We start from the raw sequence: 21,108 nt of genomic DNA, 5'->3' as shown, positions 1-21,108 counted from the left end.
TAAGAATATCATGGGAAACTGCCAAATGTTTTGCTGCTTTTGAGATGTCTTATATCTATGAAATCCTTCTGTTGTAGCAACTCCCAAAGACATATTAGCATCAGACAAGAGGCTAAAAATGGGATCTCACCTGAAAGCAAAGATTTATTAGCCAGATAGCTTGAAAACAAAGAAAAAAGAAACTGCATAGGAAAATTCTGGGATAAGAAATGCCTGGCCAAGGAACTTGTATTCATAGCAGCCCTGGGATTTAGGACCAGGGGAACACCTAGAGTGAAGAGTATCTATTAGTCGTCAGTCTCAGTTCTGGGTAATTGAGTCTGGAAAAACTGGCAAGAAGTGAAGAACGAGGCAGGATCCTAGGTTTGAGAGCTGGAAAGTATTTCAGAAACTTGGGTAGCCAGTTAGGAGATATTAGACAGTTGAACAAAAATTCAGAATCCACAAAAAGTGTCTAGGCTAAAATTATAAAACTTTAGAGGAAGGAAAGCAATATGGTACTCTATCAAAAGGTTCCCTGTGACCTTCATTTCAAGGGCAGAAAATGGTCTCAAAGTAGACTTGAGAGAGGAGCAAGTAAGCAAGGAGAATCTCAATTCCTGTGACAATGAATTAGGTCTTGGTATTATCTTATGCTTTGTGAACCCATCTTGGTTTCAGTTGATTTCTACATTCAATATTTTTTGTGTGTTCATCATTCCCTTGTAAATATTTAAGCCATAGAAAGTATATATACCACTGATGGATTGATTGGAATTTGGCAAAAATAATTAGATGATAGATACATACATGGATAAACAAATAAATAGATGGATGAATGGCCAAATATATAGCTACAATGAGGTAAAAGTATGTATTGTTTGCTAGGTGCCAGTCACTGTGCTAAGTTCTGGAAATACAAATACAAGTAAGCAAGATAGTCCCTGCCCTCATGAAACCTGGGGGAAGATATCACATAGAGAGATTCTAGAAAATGAAAATAAGGGCAGGATATCCATGGGGAGCATATATTGGAGAGACTTGAGAACGTTATGTAGACATCCTGGAGATGCCAGAGGTAAGAGTTCAAGTTTCTTATGATTGGAAAAGGTTGTAGGCAATAGTCATGGTGAAGGGATTCTGGGAATTGACTATCAGCAATCCAAGAATGCGTGATCTAAATGTGGCCTTAAATGATGCACAAAGGAAGAAAAAAGAAACGCACTCATATGAGACAATCCAATCCTAAAGGCTCAGTGACTAGAGTTTGAATGAGCACCCAGGTTGCCTTGCAGTCCGGTCTTCTTCCCACTATGCACCACCAAGCTGTCTCTCTTAAAGTTAGGAAAGAGCAAAAAAACAAGCAAACAACAACAAAAACCAATTAGCTTATTGTAGTGAAATTATACCAGGATTCTATATTCTTTTGGAAACAATCAGTATACATCCTGCTGTACAGCTGGAAGGTCATTGCTAACTATTCAGAGACATCACCAGTCATCCTGATCTATATTTTGCCACTGGACCCAGATGACTCTGGAAGAAAAAGTGAAGCCAGTGACTTTTCAGTGCATGCGATGGCATCACTTCCTTGATGAAACGCTCCTCTTTGAGAACAAAAGACAAACAACAAACTAACTACCAGGAAATTATTGATTTCTTCCAATGTTATCACCTAGCCAAAACAAAATCAATAACCTGAGAGAAATTGATGTTGCCATTGTAAACTGTGACTACTTTCTGCACAGGCAAACTTCATGGAAAAAAACCCTTGTGTTAATGTTTGCCAACTGGTTTGTGAAATTGTGGGCAGAAAGGAAGCTACTCATTAATTGCTTTGATTATTATCCTTGATGGATGTGGTTCTCAGACTCCATATCTTCAAAGATTTAAAGCTAAAAGTCATCATAGAGGCCCAATCCCACTTATGTTTTCAGAGATTGAATAATGCACCCAAGGTGACATAGCCAGGCAAAGTCAGAGGCAGGATGTGAGCCCAAGTCTTGTTTCCAAGTCCAGTGCTCTGTCAATTATATGTCACACTGTAAGTATCTCCAATTCCTGTGTCTATTAATCATACATTGTGAAATATTATGACTAGTTAGGTTGTTCAAGGAGGACTAGCATCTCTGGTATAAGGGTTTACCAAGTCTTTTGCAAGACTACTCATCCACTATTGCTTTCCACCTGGAACTCAATTGTCTGTAGCAGTCTCATCCTGATAAACTGACTCAGCAAATGGACTAAATCAGTGGGTCACCAATGGACTTCAAACCCATTGGTGAGTTAGCAGGATGTCTGCCCCAAGCATGTGAAGACTTTCCCTGGAGGAATGGGAGGATGAGAACAATTTGTCCCAACAGCCATGAGGGCACTGAAACACAAACACTGTGGAGTGCTTAGAGCTTGGTCAAACATGAGAGAAACCAAGGTCATCCACTGCATCCCAGGCTACTGCCGATCATTCTGACTTTTGTCTAGCCACAGGACTTTGATGACTCTGGGAGAGAGAGTGGAGCCAATGACTTTGTCCTTCACTTAAATCCAATTCATTCATGAGTCAAGATATCATCCCATGATGTCATTAATCCTCTTCAAAAACAAAGGACAAAAAACAGAATATCTTATAACATTATGATAATTATGTAATTATACTTTGAATATATTAAGTTGATATGTAGGAAACAAGCAAAAGTTTATAGAAATTCCAACTGAGTGATTCTTTTTGGAGCTGGTCCATTTTAGGGATGATTTGGAAAAATCAGGAAATCCTAGAACCAAAAGAGACTTGCTTACAACAGACTACCATTATCATCCCCCCCCCAAAAAAAAAAAACAGAAGCTTATGAAACTTAATTTGGTGAATCTCATAAATGTTTCACAAAATGAAAAATTCAAGACTTGAAATGATGATTCTTTAGTAAGATCCATTTCAGAAAATTAACTCACTCTCAGGTAAGGGAATTTAATTCACATTATTTGGGCAAAGACTGTTTGTTGGATTGAACTGAGAAAGGATATCACTAACTACTAATCTCCCCACCCCTTATATGTAAAAAGAGATTGTTAGATTCTAACAAAAGATACTCCAGATCTTTAAGATTTCATCAGTTTGGTCAATCTCCTTCACTCATTCAGGCACAAATACCTTTCTACTCACATAATCTTTGATCTTTACTTTGGCTAAAAAAGAACAACAGGCCCTTCAATCAACCTGGAAACTGGAGACTGAACAAAATGCCTTCATCTATTAAAATATTTATCTAATATTCAATAGCTATTCATTTACTTAAGAATCCTTTCTCTATAGGGCTGTAACTTCTCCCTAATCTCAAATTTGTTTTCAAGAGCTAATACTTGCTATCCCTAATATGAACACCATCATTCTTCTGACAGAATTACTTATGCTAACCTATTAATAACCAGCCCCTTAGCACCAGGAATAGTCTTGGAAAAGATGAACCAGTCCTCCTCTATGACTTCATTCTGCATCCCTGTAATTGTCCTAACCAAAAGCACGCTTTCTTGGCCACCATTTCCACGTGTGTATTGTCACTTCCTTCTAGAATTTAAGTTTCTTGAGAGCAGAGACTGCTTTGATTTTTTTTCACCCAAGGCAATCAGGGTTAAGTGACTTGCCCAAACTCACACTGCCAGTAGGTTTCAAGTTTCTAGAGATTTGAACTCGTATCCTCTTGACTCTTAATTCACTAAGCCACCTAGCTGTCCCTGAGATTGCTTTCATTTTATATTTGTAGCCCTGCAATTAGCACCACTCCTTACAAATAAAAGGACTTAATAAAGGTGGGTTTTTTTCACAGTCATTTATTCATCTCTGTTAATCTTACCACTGTTTGTCACACTCACAAAAATTCAAAAAGAAAAAAATCATATTTGGGATTTATCAAAGCCTACAATAGTTAATATAGTAACATGATAGGATAAGGGAGAAAAGTAAGTAAATGCTTTTGCAAAATAGAATGCATTACTTAGAATTTTCTAGAGCATTAGGAACAGATATGTTAATCATTCCATCTCAAAAGATAGTGAAATGTTTTAAATACTTCTAGATATTAGAAGATTGTGCATGTGCATGTTTAATAAAGAGAAATAGACTTTAGATGATTAGGGTGGGCAATGAAAATGACAGAATAATCCTATTTCTTTAATTCTATTTTTCTATTATACTTAATATATGCATAGTCTTTTAAAACCCCTTGATTTCCAGTACTCTAATGATAGGTAGTTTCTATGTATAATAATTCACTCTTTTTGCTCTTCTAAAATTAAAAGTGCTACCTGATTCTATTAATTTTATCTTGGTATGAAATAAATCAATGCTTTGCATTTCTTATTTTCCTTTTTTTTTTCATGGAAAGCACCAAAAAGGTAGATTTTTAAAAGAAGCAGAACTCAAAGTGAAGGGAAAATGATTAATGTCCTCAAGTGAGTAATTCTTGTATCTGCATAACTCTTCACCCACAGATGCAGCAAAATCTCATTAATTCAAACTCCATTAATTTAGGGTTCATGATAAGGGAGGCAGAGCTGAGTGTAGCAGAGAAACCCCAACCTTGGAGTCAGGAGTCCTAACTCCATTATCTCCCAGCTTGGTAAACCTAGGCAAGTGGTTTTCCATTCATGGGGCCTGCTTCTTTCATCTTTAAACTGAAGAGACTGAACTTGATGATTTCCAAGGTTAGCCTGAGGCTTTAATATAGGTGCCTCTTATCCTGGAAAGTAGGTAGGTCCTAGTGAATAAATCTTGGAACTTGGAGTTGGGAAGAACTGAGGTGTTGGAGAAAGCCCTGGATTTGGAGACATAGGATGAATTGATAGTGGGAAAGAACCCTAGAGGTCATCAGGTTCAACTCCATTATTTGACAGATAAGGAAACTGAAGCCCTGAAATGGTAATCAGCTTGCCTAAGATAGAAAAACAGAAGTGAGATTCACACCTGGGTTCTCTGACTCCCAACATTCATACACCACCTTCATCGAAGGACATCTCAAATTGGACTCTACCTGCTGTTTATGTCATTATTTCCCTTCATTCATTCTAGGTTCCAATTTGAGTTATTGTATATCCTCTGCTGCTTTCCTTCAGCATCTTCCTGCATCTGTTCATTCACACAGACCATTCCCCACATCTAAAATAGGATCTCTCCCCATCATTGATTGCTGGAATTCACCTCTTCCTTCCAAACTTCAACTCTAAGCCAATGGTGACTTTTCCCTTCTGAAACCTCATTCATTTTTCTACATGTATCTGTCCTGTCATTGTCAGTGTCATTTTCCCTTTCTCATGTACTTAATGAGATGATCTCTGACATCCCTTCCATCTTGGAAGCTCTGTGATTCTCTCATTTTACAAAGCAAGGCTTCTTAACCTTGTTTATGGACCCCTTTGGCAAGCTGGAAAAGCCTACCGGATCTTTCTCAGAATATTAATGCATACAACAAGATCCATGGCATTACATAGGAAACTAATTATATTGAAATGCAATTATCAGAATAATAGAGGAATAACTAAGTTCACAGACCCCATATTTATAGAGGTAATGTTTGTGCATTGTCTTTTGGGAAATGAGATCAGAAGACCAATTTCTATGATTCTCATATGGTGAAGTGGATAGAATTCTGGGTCTGGAGTAAGGGAAAGAACTAAGTTCAAAATTTGACCACTCATAGTTCTGTAACCTAGGGCAAGTCAAGTCTGTTTACCTCAACTGTAAAATATAGCTAATAATAGCACCTACCTCCCAGCATTGTCGTGAGGAACAAAGAAGATAATATTGGTTATATAGCACAGTTTAGTACCTGGTCCTCTATAAATGCTTATTCCCTGCCCTTCCTGCCCCTCCCTGTCTCTAGAAATCACATGTCCCAAGCAAGGTAGGTGATGTTCCTCCTTAAGCTCTGCCCTGGTTTGAAGTCTCTTCCTCCAGTCTCAGTCACAATTTGGAAGTGATGCTGACAAACCAGAGTTCATTCAGGAGAGGAAAGAATAAGACAAAGAGATAGCATGTGAAATTATACTGAAATAACTCATAAAATTAGCCCAAAGAAAGGGCTAAATCTAAATCAAACCAGAAAAAGATCTCTCCTCTATGACTCTGTCTTGCCAGCTTCTGATAAATTTTGACTTCATCTATAATACTCTCTAATTGTAGAGATGCAGTGAGGCATAGAGGAGAAGGAGCCTGTCTCTGAGTCGCAAGGAATAGAACTGTTGTCTTGTACGTTTGGTTGGGGAGAGAAGAAACTGTCCTAGGGTGAAGGTTTAGCTTGACTCTGTGTAGCCTCAGAAGACCCAAGGAGGAGCTCTTCATAGAATCCGCAGAAAGGCAAATTTGAGCATAAAGGAAGAAATACTACATTACAGAAATACATGGGTGTATTGGGTGTAAAGAAAGGACCAAGGGATTCATTGGCCTAAGCAACTCCCAAATGAAGATGCTCCTGTTTCCAGCTCACTTCAGCACTTATTCTGCAATAAGAAGCTAAGTAAACTGTCCAAGGTTATATGGTCAATCTAGACAAGGGTGAGACTTGAACCCACGGCTTTCCAACTTTCAAAAAGCTAGTCCTCATGTAGTGGATGAATGGACATTTCTCTCTGCTTCCTTAGGTTGGGGCAGGAAGAGGCAATTGAACACAGAGAGGGACCCTGGCCCTCCCCCAGGGATTCTCTCATTCCCAAGATTTCACATTCAGTTGCAAACACAAGGATGACAAGAACCATTTACTTCCAAATTTGTTGTCAAATATGGCAGTGAGAAAGACTTTCGAAATCACCTCCTCCAGATCTCCTTTTTCTGAGGCACAAATTGAAATCCAGAGATTTGACTAAAGTGCCACACTGAGCCAGTGACAATGCCTAATCTAAAATCCAAACTTCCCTAATTTCAGTGCAGGGCTTGCCCCTCTCCATCTTATTGTCTATCCAAAAGAGTTTGGGGGGGGGGTGCAGAATATGCCTTGATTATGTTTCTTAAATGAACATTTTCACCAAAATAGCAATTACTTCCTTTTTTGCTAGAATTTTGCAAGCAGCCATCTTTGCCTTTATTGATTGTAGGTAGATGTCCCATAAATAATAATATGAAGTTGCTGCCAGATCCAAAAATATAAATGAATAAATTAGCACTGGGGCTTATGTTATATGCTAGCTAAGTGGAATGTAACTTCAGCTCAAAGACTTTACCAGTAATTGCTCTATCTGTAAAAATACTCAATGCTATAAATAAGATTGCTTTTATGATGCAATTTTAATTGACTTTTCAATAATGCTTGTTCATTTGTCATAGCTGTCAAGGGAAAGGAGAATAAGACTCATTCATTAGTATCTTTTTTAAAAAATATATACCGTATAAAATTGACTGCATATGTGCCCATCCCCAAATCCTTCTGGTAATTATCTTTTTAAAGCCTAACAACATGCACATTTATCTTATCTCTTCAAGGAGCATTGTTTTAAATCCAGCCTATTTCCGGAATCATCTTCGTCAGGCAACAGTGTTTAGATGTCTGGAGAGATATTCGGAAGCGGCCCGGTATGTCTGATATAACTTTTGCAGAGATTTATTCCAAATGAAATTAATTTAATCTTGGGCTTCTGGGAATAACATATTAGAACTTTCCATTTCTCTCATGGAATATGATTTTACCAGAATGATTGTCTTGTAAACGTCAAGCCTACAATCACGGACTATCTATTTCTTTAATTAAAGTGTTTCCGTGTGCACAACTATTAGCAGAGACCAGAATTTCCAGTTGTGAGGTCACTTGCAGGCAATGGGGAGTTTTGGGTGGCATTGAACTTGAGTCTGGCCTTCCTTAATGAGCTCCTGGCTATGAATCTCAGGACCCTTACCTGAGTGAGATGGCACCTAGAACTTTTCTGTGTTCTATATAGAGAAAAACAGTATGGTTTTTCATCTCAGACATTCAACTATAATAGGACTAGAAGCACCAGAGAAAGACAGAAACTTTCCATTCCTTCACCCAACATAAAGCAAGGATGTGGCCATGGCATTTTACATTGGGACAATGTCGACCTCTTATAGGAGAGAGTTGATGGTCCTAACAAACTCTGGTCGGCACAAACCTTAAACCATGATATTGGGCAGTGGTGACAAACATGAGTGTGCCCAGGAGAGAAAGAACAGGATGGGGAAGGCACAGTAAAGCTTGGCATAATAAGACAGACATGTCTAGTCAGAAGCACTTTAAAAAGTAGCATTCTTTTAAGTCTTATCATATCATCCTGTTCATATTTATCCTATCCTCCAATGTAAAGTCTATTTTTACTTTATGAGTGAAAAAATTATTTTATCTAGATCTATAATTGATAATCTTGTGACCCTATGATACAACTGCTTCTGACACATCTTTGTTGTTTGACCTTGGGCAAGTCACACCCTCTCAGTATTACTGAGGAGCCTTCAAGGTTTTAAATTGTGAGATCTTACCTCTTTTTCTGTATGTGTATATGTCCTGGACCTCTTTGAAATTCTAGTAAAACCAATCGACCAAAAATAAATGAATAAAAATTAAAAAAAAAACAATCGACCAATACTCAATATCATGTTTTAAGATGTGTACAATAAAATGTAAAGAATTGCAAAGAAAACCGATTATTTTGAAATAATAATCAAAATAGATTGGGGGGGGGGGGTCACTGATCCTATATGAAGAATCCCTGCACTAAGTGAGGAACAGAAGCTGATCTGCTTTGACAGAAGGAGACCTGTTCCTGGTCTGATACAAAATAAGAAGGTATAACCTAATCCCTTGTACATAAAATCCTCCAGGGTCTTTTGGTGGAGCGGCGTTGGCCCTAAATCATCTCAACTGTTGCCTGCATGGCCCATGCCCTGATTGGTCCTCCTGGCTGGAGAGACTTCGGGGAGGAAGCCATCAGCAAAAAGCTTTCTTTCATCCCTCAATCTGCCAAACTGAGATCAGAAAGTCTCTGTACCAGGATGTCTATGAGGCTAATGGATGAGGCTCAACAGCAACCATTTAACAAAGTCTGACTTCTAAGTTATAAGGAGATCATCATCTGCCCATGGGGAAAGTTAAGGTCTTTAGGGAATTAGTCAGTCATCTTCTGGATAACAGAAATTGTTTCATTAGTTTTGTATCTTCAGTATCCACTATACTGCCTTGGATAGAGTAAGTTCTTGATAAATGCGTATTTACTGATTGGTCAATCCTATATTGAATTGATTAATTGATCCAATATAGAAAATAGAGTTGTATTATAGGATTGGAATTGGTTTAAAGTGTTTTTATCTGTTTTTCTCATTTCCCACTAGACTAAATTTCTTTGAGCTAAAGATATGAGAATAACTATATCGTGCTTATTCTGAAAGAGAATAAGACCTGAGGGGGACATGGTGACTGCCTCCAAGCATTTAAATGACTGTAACATAAAACAGGAATGGATTTGGTCTGCAGGGTTCTAGAAAACCAGAAACAATGGATGGAGGGTACAAAATGCAGATGAAGACTTCATGTCGAGAGTAGTTTCATGTTAGTATTAGCTTCCTGCCAGCTGCCCTGGGAGATGGTAAACCCCCACATGCCCACCAGTCCACTGGAGGTCTTTCCTTTTATATGTTGAGTTCCCCCATTAGAATGGAAATTTTTAAAAACAAGGACTTGCTTACACTCCATGTGTGTCCCCAGAACGTAGCAAGGTGCTTGTTGATCTACTGGTTGGTTTATCTCTGAGTACTCTCCTAGACTCACATCTCTGCAGGCCTTTCTGTGGTTCTACTTCCTCATGCAGATTCATGAGATTAAATTGGATTTTACTTGTACACCTGCATCTTTTTCCCTTATTTCCCCTTGATTTTTGGTCAGTTGCCTCTCTTTGTCTAATCTCATAGGCTGCATTTTTGCAAAGTGAGCTACTGAAATCTCAAAGCCCTCTTATTTTTTAAAAAAATAACATTTTTATTTAAAGTTTTGAGTTCAAACTTCTATCCCTTTCTCCCTCCCTCCCCTCCTCCCTAAGATGGTAGGCAATCCGATAATAGCATGTATGTGTGCAATTCTGTAAAACATTTCCATAATAGTCATTTTGCATAAGAAGACTCACATAAAAGAAAAAAAAGTGAAAAATATGTTGTATTCAATCAGTATTAGTTCTTTGTCTGGAGGCAGGTAGTATGCTTTGACATTCATCCTTTGGAATTGTCTTGGATCATTGCATTGTTGAGAATAGCTAAATCATTCACAGTTGATCATTGTACAGTATTGCTGTTTCTGTGTACAATGTTCTCATTCTGTTCACTTAGATATGCATCAGTTCAGGTAAGTTTTTCTAGGTTTTGCTGAAATCATTCAGTTTTTTCATTTCTTATAGCACAGTGATATACCATTACAATTCATGGTTTCTTTAGCCATTCCTCAATTGATGGACTTTCCTTTGATTTCCAATTCTTAGCCACCATAAAAAAGACCTGCTATAAATATTTTTGTACAAATAGGTCCTTTCCCCTTTGGGGGATGTCTTTCAAATATAGACTTAGCTGTATTATTGTTGGGATATGAAGTTTTGAAACCTGTGGTTCCAAATTGCTCTCCAGAATGTTTAGAGCAGGTCACAACTCCACCAACAGAGGATTAGTATCCCATATCCCTTCAACATTTATCATTTTCCTTTTTTGTGATATCAGCCACTTTAATATATATGAGGTAATACCTCAGAATTGTTTTAATTTGTATTTCTCTGATCTATAGTGATTTAGGGTATTTTTTTCATATGACTATAGGTTGCTCTGTTGCTCTGATTTCTTTGTCTGAAAATTACCTTTCATATTCTTTGACCATTTATCAATTGGGGGAATGACTTTCGTTATTATAAATTTTACTCAGTTCTCTATATATTTGAGGCATTTTATCAGAGATCTATGTTGCAAAATTTTTCCCAGTTTTCTGATTTCCTTTTAATTTTGGTTGCATTGGTTCACTCTCTATGTCTTCTTTAGTTCTAAATCCAAAGTTCTTTTTCTGTAAGAGTATTTCTTTTTTCTTCCTTAGGGATTTTTCTTCTTCCTTAGCTTAATTTCTTTATTAATAGCTTTTGTTTGAGCACAACTGCCAAACCTAAAAACTTCAAATAAACTATAAAGTATATTCCTTAAAAGCATTAAGCACAAAAATACAGAATGTGATTTGTATGACTGGTAGTCTACGTAGCTTTATACATTATTTACTGGGAAAAAAAAAGGTCTTCAAATAATTGAAGCTGATGACATCCAAAGGGTAGCATGGCTGCACCCATGGAAATAGGTATAATATAATTAATAAACCAGAATTATGAAGAAGGGCTATAAAGGATATCATCAGAGGCATTTAGGAGTAAAGGAAAAGACAGAGTGGTCATGTTGAAAATTAGGAAATAACTGGTAGATAATTATAGTATAGCCCAGGTATACTCAAACAGGATCCCAATCACTTTGTGTGGAACCCCTTATGAGAGGCTGTAAATAAGATTCTCCCTGTTTAAAAAAAAACAGAGTTCCCCTGGATGGGCTGGCAGGGACAGGCTACAGCCTATATCATAGGAGGAACCATCAACATCAGTGAAATCCCGCATCCATTGGCTGGGGTAAAAAAAAAAAATGCTACGTATCAGAAATTGAACAAGGTAACGATAGCATCTGTTATAGTTAACCAGGGCTTTGTTACCTTAGAGAGACAAAATAGCTCAAACTCAGGTAGAAAGGGGACTACTAAACCATGCTTAAAGTTCTCTGAGAGTGTATGTACAGTGATTCAGAAAAATCACATAATAACATTGTCTATGTTGCATTGTATTTTTTTTTACTTTTTAATAATTTTTTTTTAATTTTCCCAATTACATTTTAATGTATTTTGAGTCCTTCTTGGAAGTGTGGTCCATTGCCACATGTTTAACACCTTTAGTTTAGCAGATTTAAAAAGCTGACTTCAGAATCAGGAGGCCTGGTTTCCCTCTGACCCTGGGAAAACCCCAATGCTTTGGTCAGCTTTCTTAGACTATATATATTGTCTTGCAACTACATTTCTCTCCTGGGGGAGCTCCCTATGCCAATGAATTCATAGATCCTGCTCCAGTCCCTATGCTGTCATCTGTAGTGGTATATTTGCGTACCTTTAGCCAGGATTTCTGTTGCTCTTTGGAATCTGCCTTCTTCACTCAGCATCCCTTTATATAATTCTTCTGATTTTTTTTTGAATTTCTCAGGAGTCACTTCTAATAATCTCCCAAGAGGCTTTTTTTCCCTTCCCCTCCAAACCTTCCTTTTCAAGGTTAGCGCCAACACTTTTCAGATGGACAGTGACATTGAGAACATTACCTGTAATTTCTCTAATGCTAATGCAATGGACTTCAAGCATTTCTTTATATCTTCTATCTTCTTGGCACTCATTGATGCCAAGTGAAATAAGAACATCATTCACCATTTTGAGAATTTATGCTTTTAATACTAGAGGGAGGGATAACTTCAAAGTCTACACATTCTTTGTCACTAGGAAGATAAAAATTCTGCAAAGGCCACCATTTTTTCCAATCCCTCCTAAACATTTGACTTATAGTAGAATTCTAGACACAAGAAACATTAAAAATTATATCTCTATAATTTTTTATAATGAGATTGAAAGTCCCATAAAGTGCCTGCAAGATGAAAGAAGTTTCTGATGAAAGCTCTTCTCTTAAAGTATTTCATACTCTGAATAAATTTCCTGGCCCAAAGATAAAGGAATAAGGTAGCCATAGCAAGCAAAAAGACCATAAAACAGTCTTAAAGAGGTAACACAAAGACTAGATGACTGTTGATTAAGTCATTGTATAAAAGAAACCTATCTTTGGAGAAAAATTGGCCTGGTTGTCTTCTGCAGTGTCTCTCACTTGAACAATTCTTTGATTCTATGATGCTAACTCACCTTCCAGGAAGAATGCTCCTTGATTATCGAACAATAGAACTACTTTTTATTCCCTGATTCTCTCAAATGATCTTTCCATGAAGGGACACAATGACAATAAAATATTTCGAAAATTTTTATTCATCTTCAATAAAGGTATAAATAAAATGGAAAAACTCAAACTAAGATAAAAATCAATGAAATTTAGAGGGTACTGAACCTCTTGGTTTCTTTCAGTAGGTAAGACATCTGAGCTAATCACTACCTTGCAAGAATCACTAGCAAAAATAAGAACCTATTAGACATTGTACTTCTTCCCCAGGATACCACTCCTTCCTGGTTTACTTACCCTTGTGCCAGTCCTTTGGTGACAGCCACTCCTAAGTCCAATGCCCTGGTATTGCTTTCCCACATGGGCCTTTGTATCATCCCATAATCAGGGATCTCTCCTCAATTTGTCCCTCCCCTACCATCATCACTACAGTTGTGGAGATTTGGAAGTTGATGAAAAATGTTGAAATCCCTAAGATAGAATTTTCTTTCAAGGGAGTCGTCAGTGTTTGTGTGGCAACTAGGTGATGCAGTGGGTAGAGCACCAGCCCTGGAGCTGGAAAGACTGTGTTCAAATTCAGCCTTAAGCTCACTACTAGCTTAGTTGTGTAGCCTTGGACAAGTCATTTAATCCTGATTGCCTTGCATTCAGAGCCATCTATACTTGTCTTGATTCCTATCTGGTCATTGGACCCAGATGGCTCCAAAGGAGAAAGTGAGGCTGGTGACTTAGCACAGCCCCTCACTCAAATCCAATTCACGTGTTTGTCATGGAATCACCTCCCTGATGTCAAGATCTTCTTCAAGAAGTAGGTGTATGCAGAAGAGTAGTCAGCCTTCTTTATTTTGCTCAAACCAAAGGGTCCTTGATTCCTCAGCATCTGATAGTTACGAGAGCTATTGGAATGTTCTCCTTCTACATATCGTCCTGTTAAAATCCTGTCCTACCATGAAGATCAGTCATTTCACCACTGTCAAAGCCTTCCCTGAGTCCTGACTTCCCCTTGTGCTTTTATCATCTTCTATCTTTTACATTCTTTTTAAATTTCCTCCTCAATGGACTGCAAATTCATGTCTGTTACTCATCTTTGTATCTCTCAAAGTGCATGCTCACAGTAAGGGGGTCAATGAGTAGGCAGCTAGGAGGTTCAAGTGGATAAGAATGAGAGACTTGGAGTTCTGAGTTCAAATCTCAGGTGCTTACTCCTATCTGGGCAATCACTTTCTGCAGCTGTAAAGGAAGCCTAATAATTGTGCCTAGGTGGTACAGTAGGGTGCCAGACCTGAAGATGAGTCTTTTCAAGTTCAAATCTTGGCTCAGATAGCTACTAGCTTTGTGACCCTGACAAGTTACTTTAACCCTATTTGCCTCAGTTTCTTCATGAACTGGAGAAGGAAATGGCAAATCATTTCATTATCTTTGCCAAGAAAACTGCAAATGGGCTCACTAAGAGTCCAAAACAATTGAATAGCTATATAGGTGCCTTGTATATGTGTGTGTGTGTGTGTGTGTGTGTGTGTGTGTGTGTGTGTGTGTATGTATAAATGTGTGTAAATAATATTTATTGAGGAATATTTTGAATAGAATAAATGGAACTGAATTGTTCAATGGGAAGTGAATTAAATTGAAAAGGACTAGATGGTGTCCAGAAATGAGTGATATGGCCCTCAGTTCTTCAGCAACATTGTAATTTACTCATTACTTTTGAGTCTGGTGCCACCATTGTCTCCATTTTAAAGACAGAAAACACCTTTCGAAATTGCACAAAAAGTTCAGTCAACTCTATTTGCTCCTAAAAGTGATTTTGCCTTTCCAAGTGCAGTGGGCAGAAATTGTAAAAAGCCTGGATGCTAAGAAAAAATGCTCCCAGTGAAAGAGTGGAATGAGCTTCTTCATGAGATTGCAGGTTACTTTTCTTCAGGAAATCTTTTTTTTTTAGGGGTTTTTTTTTTGCAAGTCGTTAAGTGGCTTTCCCAAGGCCACACAGCTAGGAAATTATTAAGTGTCCGAGGCCAAATTTGAACCCAGGTACTCCTGACTCCAGGGCTGGTGCTCTATCCACTGCGTCACCTAGCCGCTCCTTAAATAAATTTTAAACTTAAACACATGAAAAGGCCATTTCCATACATATTACAGAACCCAAAAAGAGAATTTTATGAAACCACAAATCTTTATTTCATACATCTCCATTTCATTTTGTATTTTAAAAAGTATATAATAAATTCTATGTTTTATTTTACATTCTACATGTTATTCTACATGTTATTTTAATTTTTTCTTTTTTAAATTTTTTTTATTTTATCTTCCCCAATTGGTTTAAAAAAATTTTGAGTTCCAAGTTCTCTCCCTCCATCCCCACGCCCCTCACTGAGAAGACAATCAAATTGTTAAAGGTTATATACCACATATTATTTTCTTTTTCTTGTCTTTTCAAGGCAGTGGGGTTAAATGACTTGCCCAAGATCATACAACTGGATAATTATTAAGTCTCTGAGTCTGAATTTGAACTCGGGCCCTCCTGATTCCAGGGCCAGTGCTCTATCCAATGTGCCACCTAGCTGCCCCCAATCTTCAGGAAATCTTCAAGCAGAAGCTAGCTGGACATTTCATGGTAGGATTTCTTTTTCAGTGCAACTCAGACTAAATCTAGAGCTTCCTAAAGAAGATGCACATTTTCTGTGTCATGGACCTTTGATGGCATAGTGAAATCTCTGACCCCCTTCTCAAAATAATGCAGAAAACAGAATCCGTAAAATTACCGAGGGAAATCGTTATGTCTATTGAAACACTATTATTAGAATATTTTTAAAAATAAGTTTGCAGATTCCAAGTTAATAAAGCTTGGACTAAATGGTCTTCATCTTAAGAAAATGTTTTCCTCTGCATTTTGAAGCCCTTTTTTTTTCTGCTGCTCCTCTTCACTTAGTCCAATTGTCCAAGGAGAATGTCTTCTTCCTTCTTATCAGTTGATTTTTCCACACCACAGTCATCCATTGTCTCTTCTCCTTCATTGTCCTTGTTTTCTGCAACCTTCTCATTTTTCTTCAACATTCTTCCTCCGCACTGTTCTGAATACGGAAAATTTTCAAGATGCCTGTTCTTTGGATCAGTAACACTGATAAAAAAAAAAAAACCTAAGTAATAACACTCTTTAAATCAGTGATACTGATAAAAACTGAAAATGGCAGTGTCCTGAGAACCACTACAGCAAAAGGTAAAACCTGAATAATGGAAAAACTGTTGACAAGCATGTAGAGCAAGTGTCTTGAATACCCTATTAGGGAGAATGTGTCCCCTCCGGCCAGTGCAAACACATCTCTACTCCTTCTTAGCATAATCTCATTAAATTAGATAACATTTGTAAAGTGCCTAACATAGTAAAGCTTATAGATGCTTATTCTCTTCCTTTCTCTGTCCCACCTTAGGAGATACAAAGGAGTTCCTTAAGTCCCTTGAAAGGCTTATAGGGTTTTGGCCTTTGTCTCCCCCACCCACCCAGAAAAAGGGCTACTGATTATCTAAGATCAACCACATCTTTGGGCCAGGATTGTTGAAAGCATGATAGCTAAAAAGAAGTTATTAAACTGTCTATACCTTTTGACCCAGCAATACCACTACTAGGGGCAACTGGGTGGCATTAGCTATGTGACCTTGAGCAAGTCACTTAATCTCACATCCAGGCCAGTTCCAGATACCCTAATCTCTATTTGGCCACTGGACCCACATGGCTCTGAAGGAGAAAGTGAGACTGGTGACTTAGCACAAGCCCCCCCCCATACACAGACACACAGACACACACACACACACACACACACACACACACACACACACACACACATGCACACTCTCAAATCCAATCCATGTACTTGTCACATCATCATCTTCCTGTTGTAATGGTCTCCTTCAAGAATGAAGGACAGGGGAGCGGCTAGGTGGCATAGTGGATAAAGCACTGGCCCTGGAGTCAGGAGTACCTGGGTTCAAATCCAGTCTCAGACACTTAATTACCTAGCTGTGTGGCCTTGGGCAAGCCACTTAACCCCATTTGCCTTGCAAAAAAACCTAAAAAAAAAAAAACAAGAATGAAGGGGAAGGACAGGGTGGCTAGGTGGGGCAGTGGATAGAGCACCGGCCCTGGAGTCAGGAGTCCCTGAGTTCAAATCTGGCCTCAGACACTTAATAATTACCTAGCCATGTGGTCTTAGGCAAACCACTTAGCCCCATTTGCCTTGCAAAAACCTAAAAAAAAGAATGAAGGACAAATATCATCATCATCACCACTACTAGATCTATTTCTAAAGATGATTAGGGGGAAAAGGAAAAAAATCTATATGTTATAAAATATTTATATCAGCTCTCTTTATGATGGCAAAGAAGTGAAAACTGTCAGGATGCCCATCAATTGGGGAATGACTGAAAAAGTTGTGGTCTAAGTTGGTGATGGAATACTACAGTACTATATGAAATGAAGAGCTGGTTGGTTTTAGAAAAGCATGGTTAGATTTGCATGAAATATTGAAGAGCAAAATGAACAGAACCAAGAGACCATTGTATACAGTCATAGCAATGTTCTTTGAAGTGATTAAGTCACTTTGACTATGATAAATACTCAAATTAATAACAAAGGAAGTGTGAAGGAGGACATTATCTGCATCGGAGAAAGAAATGAGAAATGGAAATGCGTATAGAATAATTTCACACAGCTATATAAATATAGATATAGCTAGAAATATATAGATAGCTAAATGCATAGATAAAGACACATAAACATTCATATTTTATCCACTGATAGCCATCTCTAGGACAGGGGTGAAGGGAGAGGGAAGAAAAAAGGAAAAATAAAAATTACATGATAACTTTATTATATATTTAAAAGGAATAGCAAATTGGACGTAATATATTTATAATTTCATGTGCAGCTATTTTTATTCTACTGTGTTATGGAAATACTTGTTTTATTTCATAAATTCAAAATACTTTAATAGTCAGCCAGTTGTAGAATAAATTGAGAGGGCAACTACAGCAGCCAGGAAAAGAGAGAATGAAAAGAACTCAGCTGTTGACACCCCCTCTTCATATTTTTCCTTCCACCTCTTGAAAGGTAATATAAATGTGTACACTGTGCAAATCATTTAGCTTCTCCCATCTGAAAAAGGAGAGTGATGATAGCTTATCAGAGTGTTGTTGTCGAGATCGAATTAGACATTATAGGAGATAAAGTATGCATAGCCCTTTGCCAACCTTTAAATGCCAATATCTTAACTGTTTTGTTGTTTGTTTGTGGTAGTAGTAGTAGTAGTAGTAGCAGTAGTAGTAGTAGTAGTAGCAGTAGTAGTAGCAGTAGTAGTAGTAGTAGTAGTAGTAGTAAATTCTTTTGTTCTGTTATTTGTATCAAGTAGTTAACTGAAAAGTAGACATACTAATGAGGGTTTGTGCGTTATAGCTACAGGAATTCAGATCCACAGAGTACCTCAGAAATAAGGAAAAGTTCCACATGTGAACCATGGAGAGAGCCCAGAAGAGATACACTGCAGCAAAAGTCCCAAAGACCTTAGAAATAATAAATCTCTTTCCTGTTGGTAGAGAAATTATGGACCGTTAGGACAGAATATTGTTTCTATTTTTAGATAAGATTTCTATGATACTTGTTTTTACTTATTTCATTTTCATTTCCACATTGCAGGGCCCTCTTCAGAGAACAGACTATATAATGACTGTAATATAAAGATAAAACTAACAAAATCTTTTTTCATAAAATGTGGATAATCAAATATACCTAAGGGAACAGAGGAGGTGACAGAGAATTGGAATAAGAAATGCCTGGCTAGACTTGGCCTTGACGAGATCATTTTAAATCAAGTTTTTAGAGACTAGTATTACTCTTTGTTTTAGCAAGTAAACTAGTTTTCATTCAGCCTGATAAGTTCACAGTCCCTCAAGACTACTCAATTAAAGGAGATCCTGGGGCAGCTAGGTGGCACAGGGGATAGAGCACCAGCCCTGGAGTCAGGAGGACCTGAGTTCAAATCCAGCCTCAGACACTTAATAAATACCCTGTGTGACCTTGGGCAAGTCACTTAACCCCATTGCCTTGCAAAAGAACCAAAGCCAAAAACCAGACAATTAAATGCGATCCTTACTAGTAGCCCACAGAAGAGAGATAGATTTCTTGAGATACAGGGAATCGTTTTTTCCCCTAGCAGAAGTTGCCTGGCTTCCCCAGGAATAGGATGCACCCATAAATCACAGTCTGCCAAAAAAGAAAAAGAGATCCAAGAAGAAATGGAGGCGTTTGGAATCCAACAACGTCAAAAAGATGGTATTGCTATAGCTGAGCAATTACTCGATAGGAGCATGGCAGCTCCAAGCGGGAAGGAACAATGTCAGCCTTTTTGTGTGTCGTGCAACTGTGTGATTGTGAGTGAGATTATTATGTATCTTGCAAGGGAGGAGAAACTTGATGACAGGTAGACTCAAGTCTAGTGATTCTGAAGAGATGATAGTAGTGTTGGGAGTTTATTTTAACTGAGCCCTGATTTGATTAGGAGGCTAGACTTTATTCATCCCGCATGCTCACTGTTAAAAATACAATCCTGGAGGGTTTTTTTTTTATTATTAAAGTAAGCTGTCATTTATGCTTTCAAGAAGATATAATTGAGTCTCATATGCTAATATCTGGTCTCAACTAGCCAGATGCTTTCCTTTTTCTGATTCTGAAGACACCAAAGGCACTGCCAGTACCATCTTAAATAAGGGCTGCGAATAGTTTCATTTAGGGCTTGTAATATAGTTATATAATAAATGTCAGAAATGGAAATGCACCAGCTCTCATCCCCCCATCCCCAACCCAACTGCTGCAATGACACTGTTAGAATATTTATTTTTGGTTTATGATTTTCAAAAATGGAGTTAGAGAAGTCATTTAGTTTGCCTTTCTCGTTGCTCTATCTCCATCCCTCCCCTGAATTAGCCAGGTAACAAAGTTTGCTGCCTTTACCTTTCCATTCACAGTAAATAGTAACCTCCATGAGGGCAAGGAATGCTTTGTACTTTTCATTCTGGACCCGTGATTTCATGCGTGTGGTCAATATGGAAGCCCCTTCCCTCAATACAGATTGGTCTTAAAGGATCTGATAGCCCAGAAAATAAACTATATCACTGAGAGCCCGCCCAGTTTGTATGTGTCAGAAGCAATCCTTGAACCCAACTCTCAGGTTCTTGAGCCACTATACCACAATCCCTTTCACAGAAGAGACACTTAACATCTGTTGCATTGTTCAATTGAGACATAAGATTTGGAGGTGGGGGGGGTCAGGTTTATCCTCATCAGGGGGCACCTTGATGTCGCTTCATGAATGTCTAATGTAATTAAAATCTAAATTAACTTTAATGTAGTTATTGTAGGAGCTACATTCATACTCTTTAGTCTAAGAAAGGTTGGATCTTTGGGGTATACTCCATATTATAAGGAAAGTTTTGCAAGATGCATAAACCTCCAAAAGATTATTAGAGAGAATATAATTAAGGCTATTTTTAAAAATGAGAGCAGAACAATGACAGCTAAAGGTAATCTGGAGGAGTGAAGAGATGGAGGAATTTGGAATCAAGAGGATCTTGATTAGTGGCGTGACCCAAACAAAGTCAATTCACATCTTGGAGCCTCAATTTTCTCGTCCTTTCAGCAGGATTAATAGCTCTCCCAGTGTCTTCCTTATAGGATTGTTGTAAAGATCCAATGAGACCATTCCTGTAATGTACTTTGCAAACCTTAAAGCATTTCATGAATAACTATAATAAAGCCCAGTTATTACTGCAAATATTATTATAAAATTTTCCTAAAAATTATCACTATGGTTCCTCCAAATTCTGAAGGTCTAGGTGTCTATAGAATCCTATAAAGGAAATTCATTTATGGAGAGAAAAAGGATGCAGTGCAAATATCGATAGACTTAATGGATTATAAATTGAGGACTGGAAGGTAACTCAGAGCTCATCTGGCAAAGTCTCTCATTTTACAGATAAGGAAACCGAGTCCTGGGGGAGGGAGAGAGAGAGAGAGAGAGAGAGAGAGAGAGAGAGAGAGAGAGAGGAGGGTCATGCAGCCAGAATTTGACTCCAGGTCATAGGATCCTAGTTCAAGAACTGAAAGGGATGCCA

At 37.9% G+C, this 21,108-nt stretch overlaps 1 protein-coding gene across 3 annotated transcripts in view; it reads left to right on the top strand.

The window, feature by feature from the left end:
- SPATA16 (spermatogenesis associated 16) overlaps positions 1 to 21,108 on the top strand; it is a 311,103-nt gene that overhangs the window by 139,773 nt on the left and 150,222 nt on the right. For all 3 annotated transcript variants that reach the window (XM_074192524.1, XM_074192522.1, XM_074192523.1), the window contains exon 4: positions 7,445 to 7,534. In XM_074192524.1, coding sequence (XP_074048625.1) covers positions 7,445 to 7,534 — 90 coding nt within the window. The remainder of the gene's footprint in view (positions 1 to 7,444; positions 7,535 to 21,108) is intronic.

The sequence above is a fragment of the Macrotis lagotis genome, chromosome 6 (genome assembly GCF_037893015.1).
Source record: "Macrotis lagotis isolate mMagLag1 chromosome 6, bilby.v1.9.chrom.fasta, whole genome shotgun sequence".
Lineage (NCBI taxonomy): Eukaryota > Metazoa > Chordata > Mammalia > Peramelemorphia > Peramelidae > Macrotis > Macrotis lagotis.
Note: the sequence above shows the minus strand (reverse complement) of the source record. Positions and strands in the feature narration are given on the sequence as shown.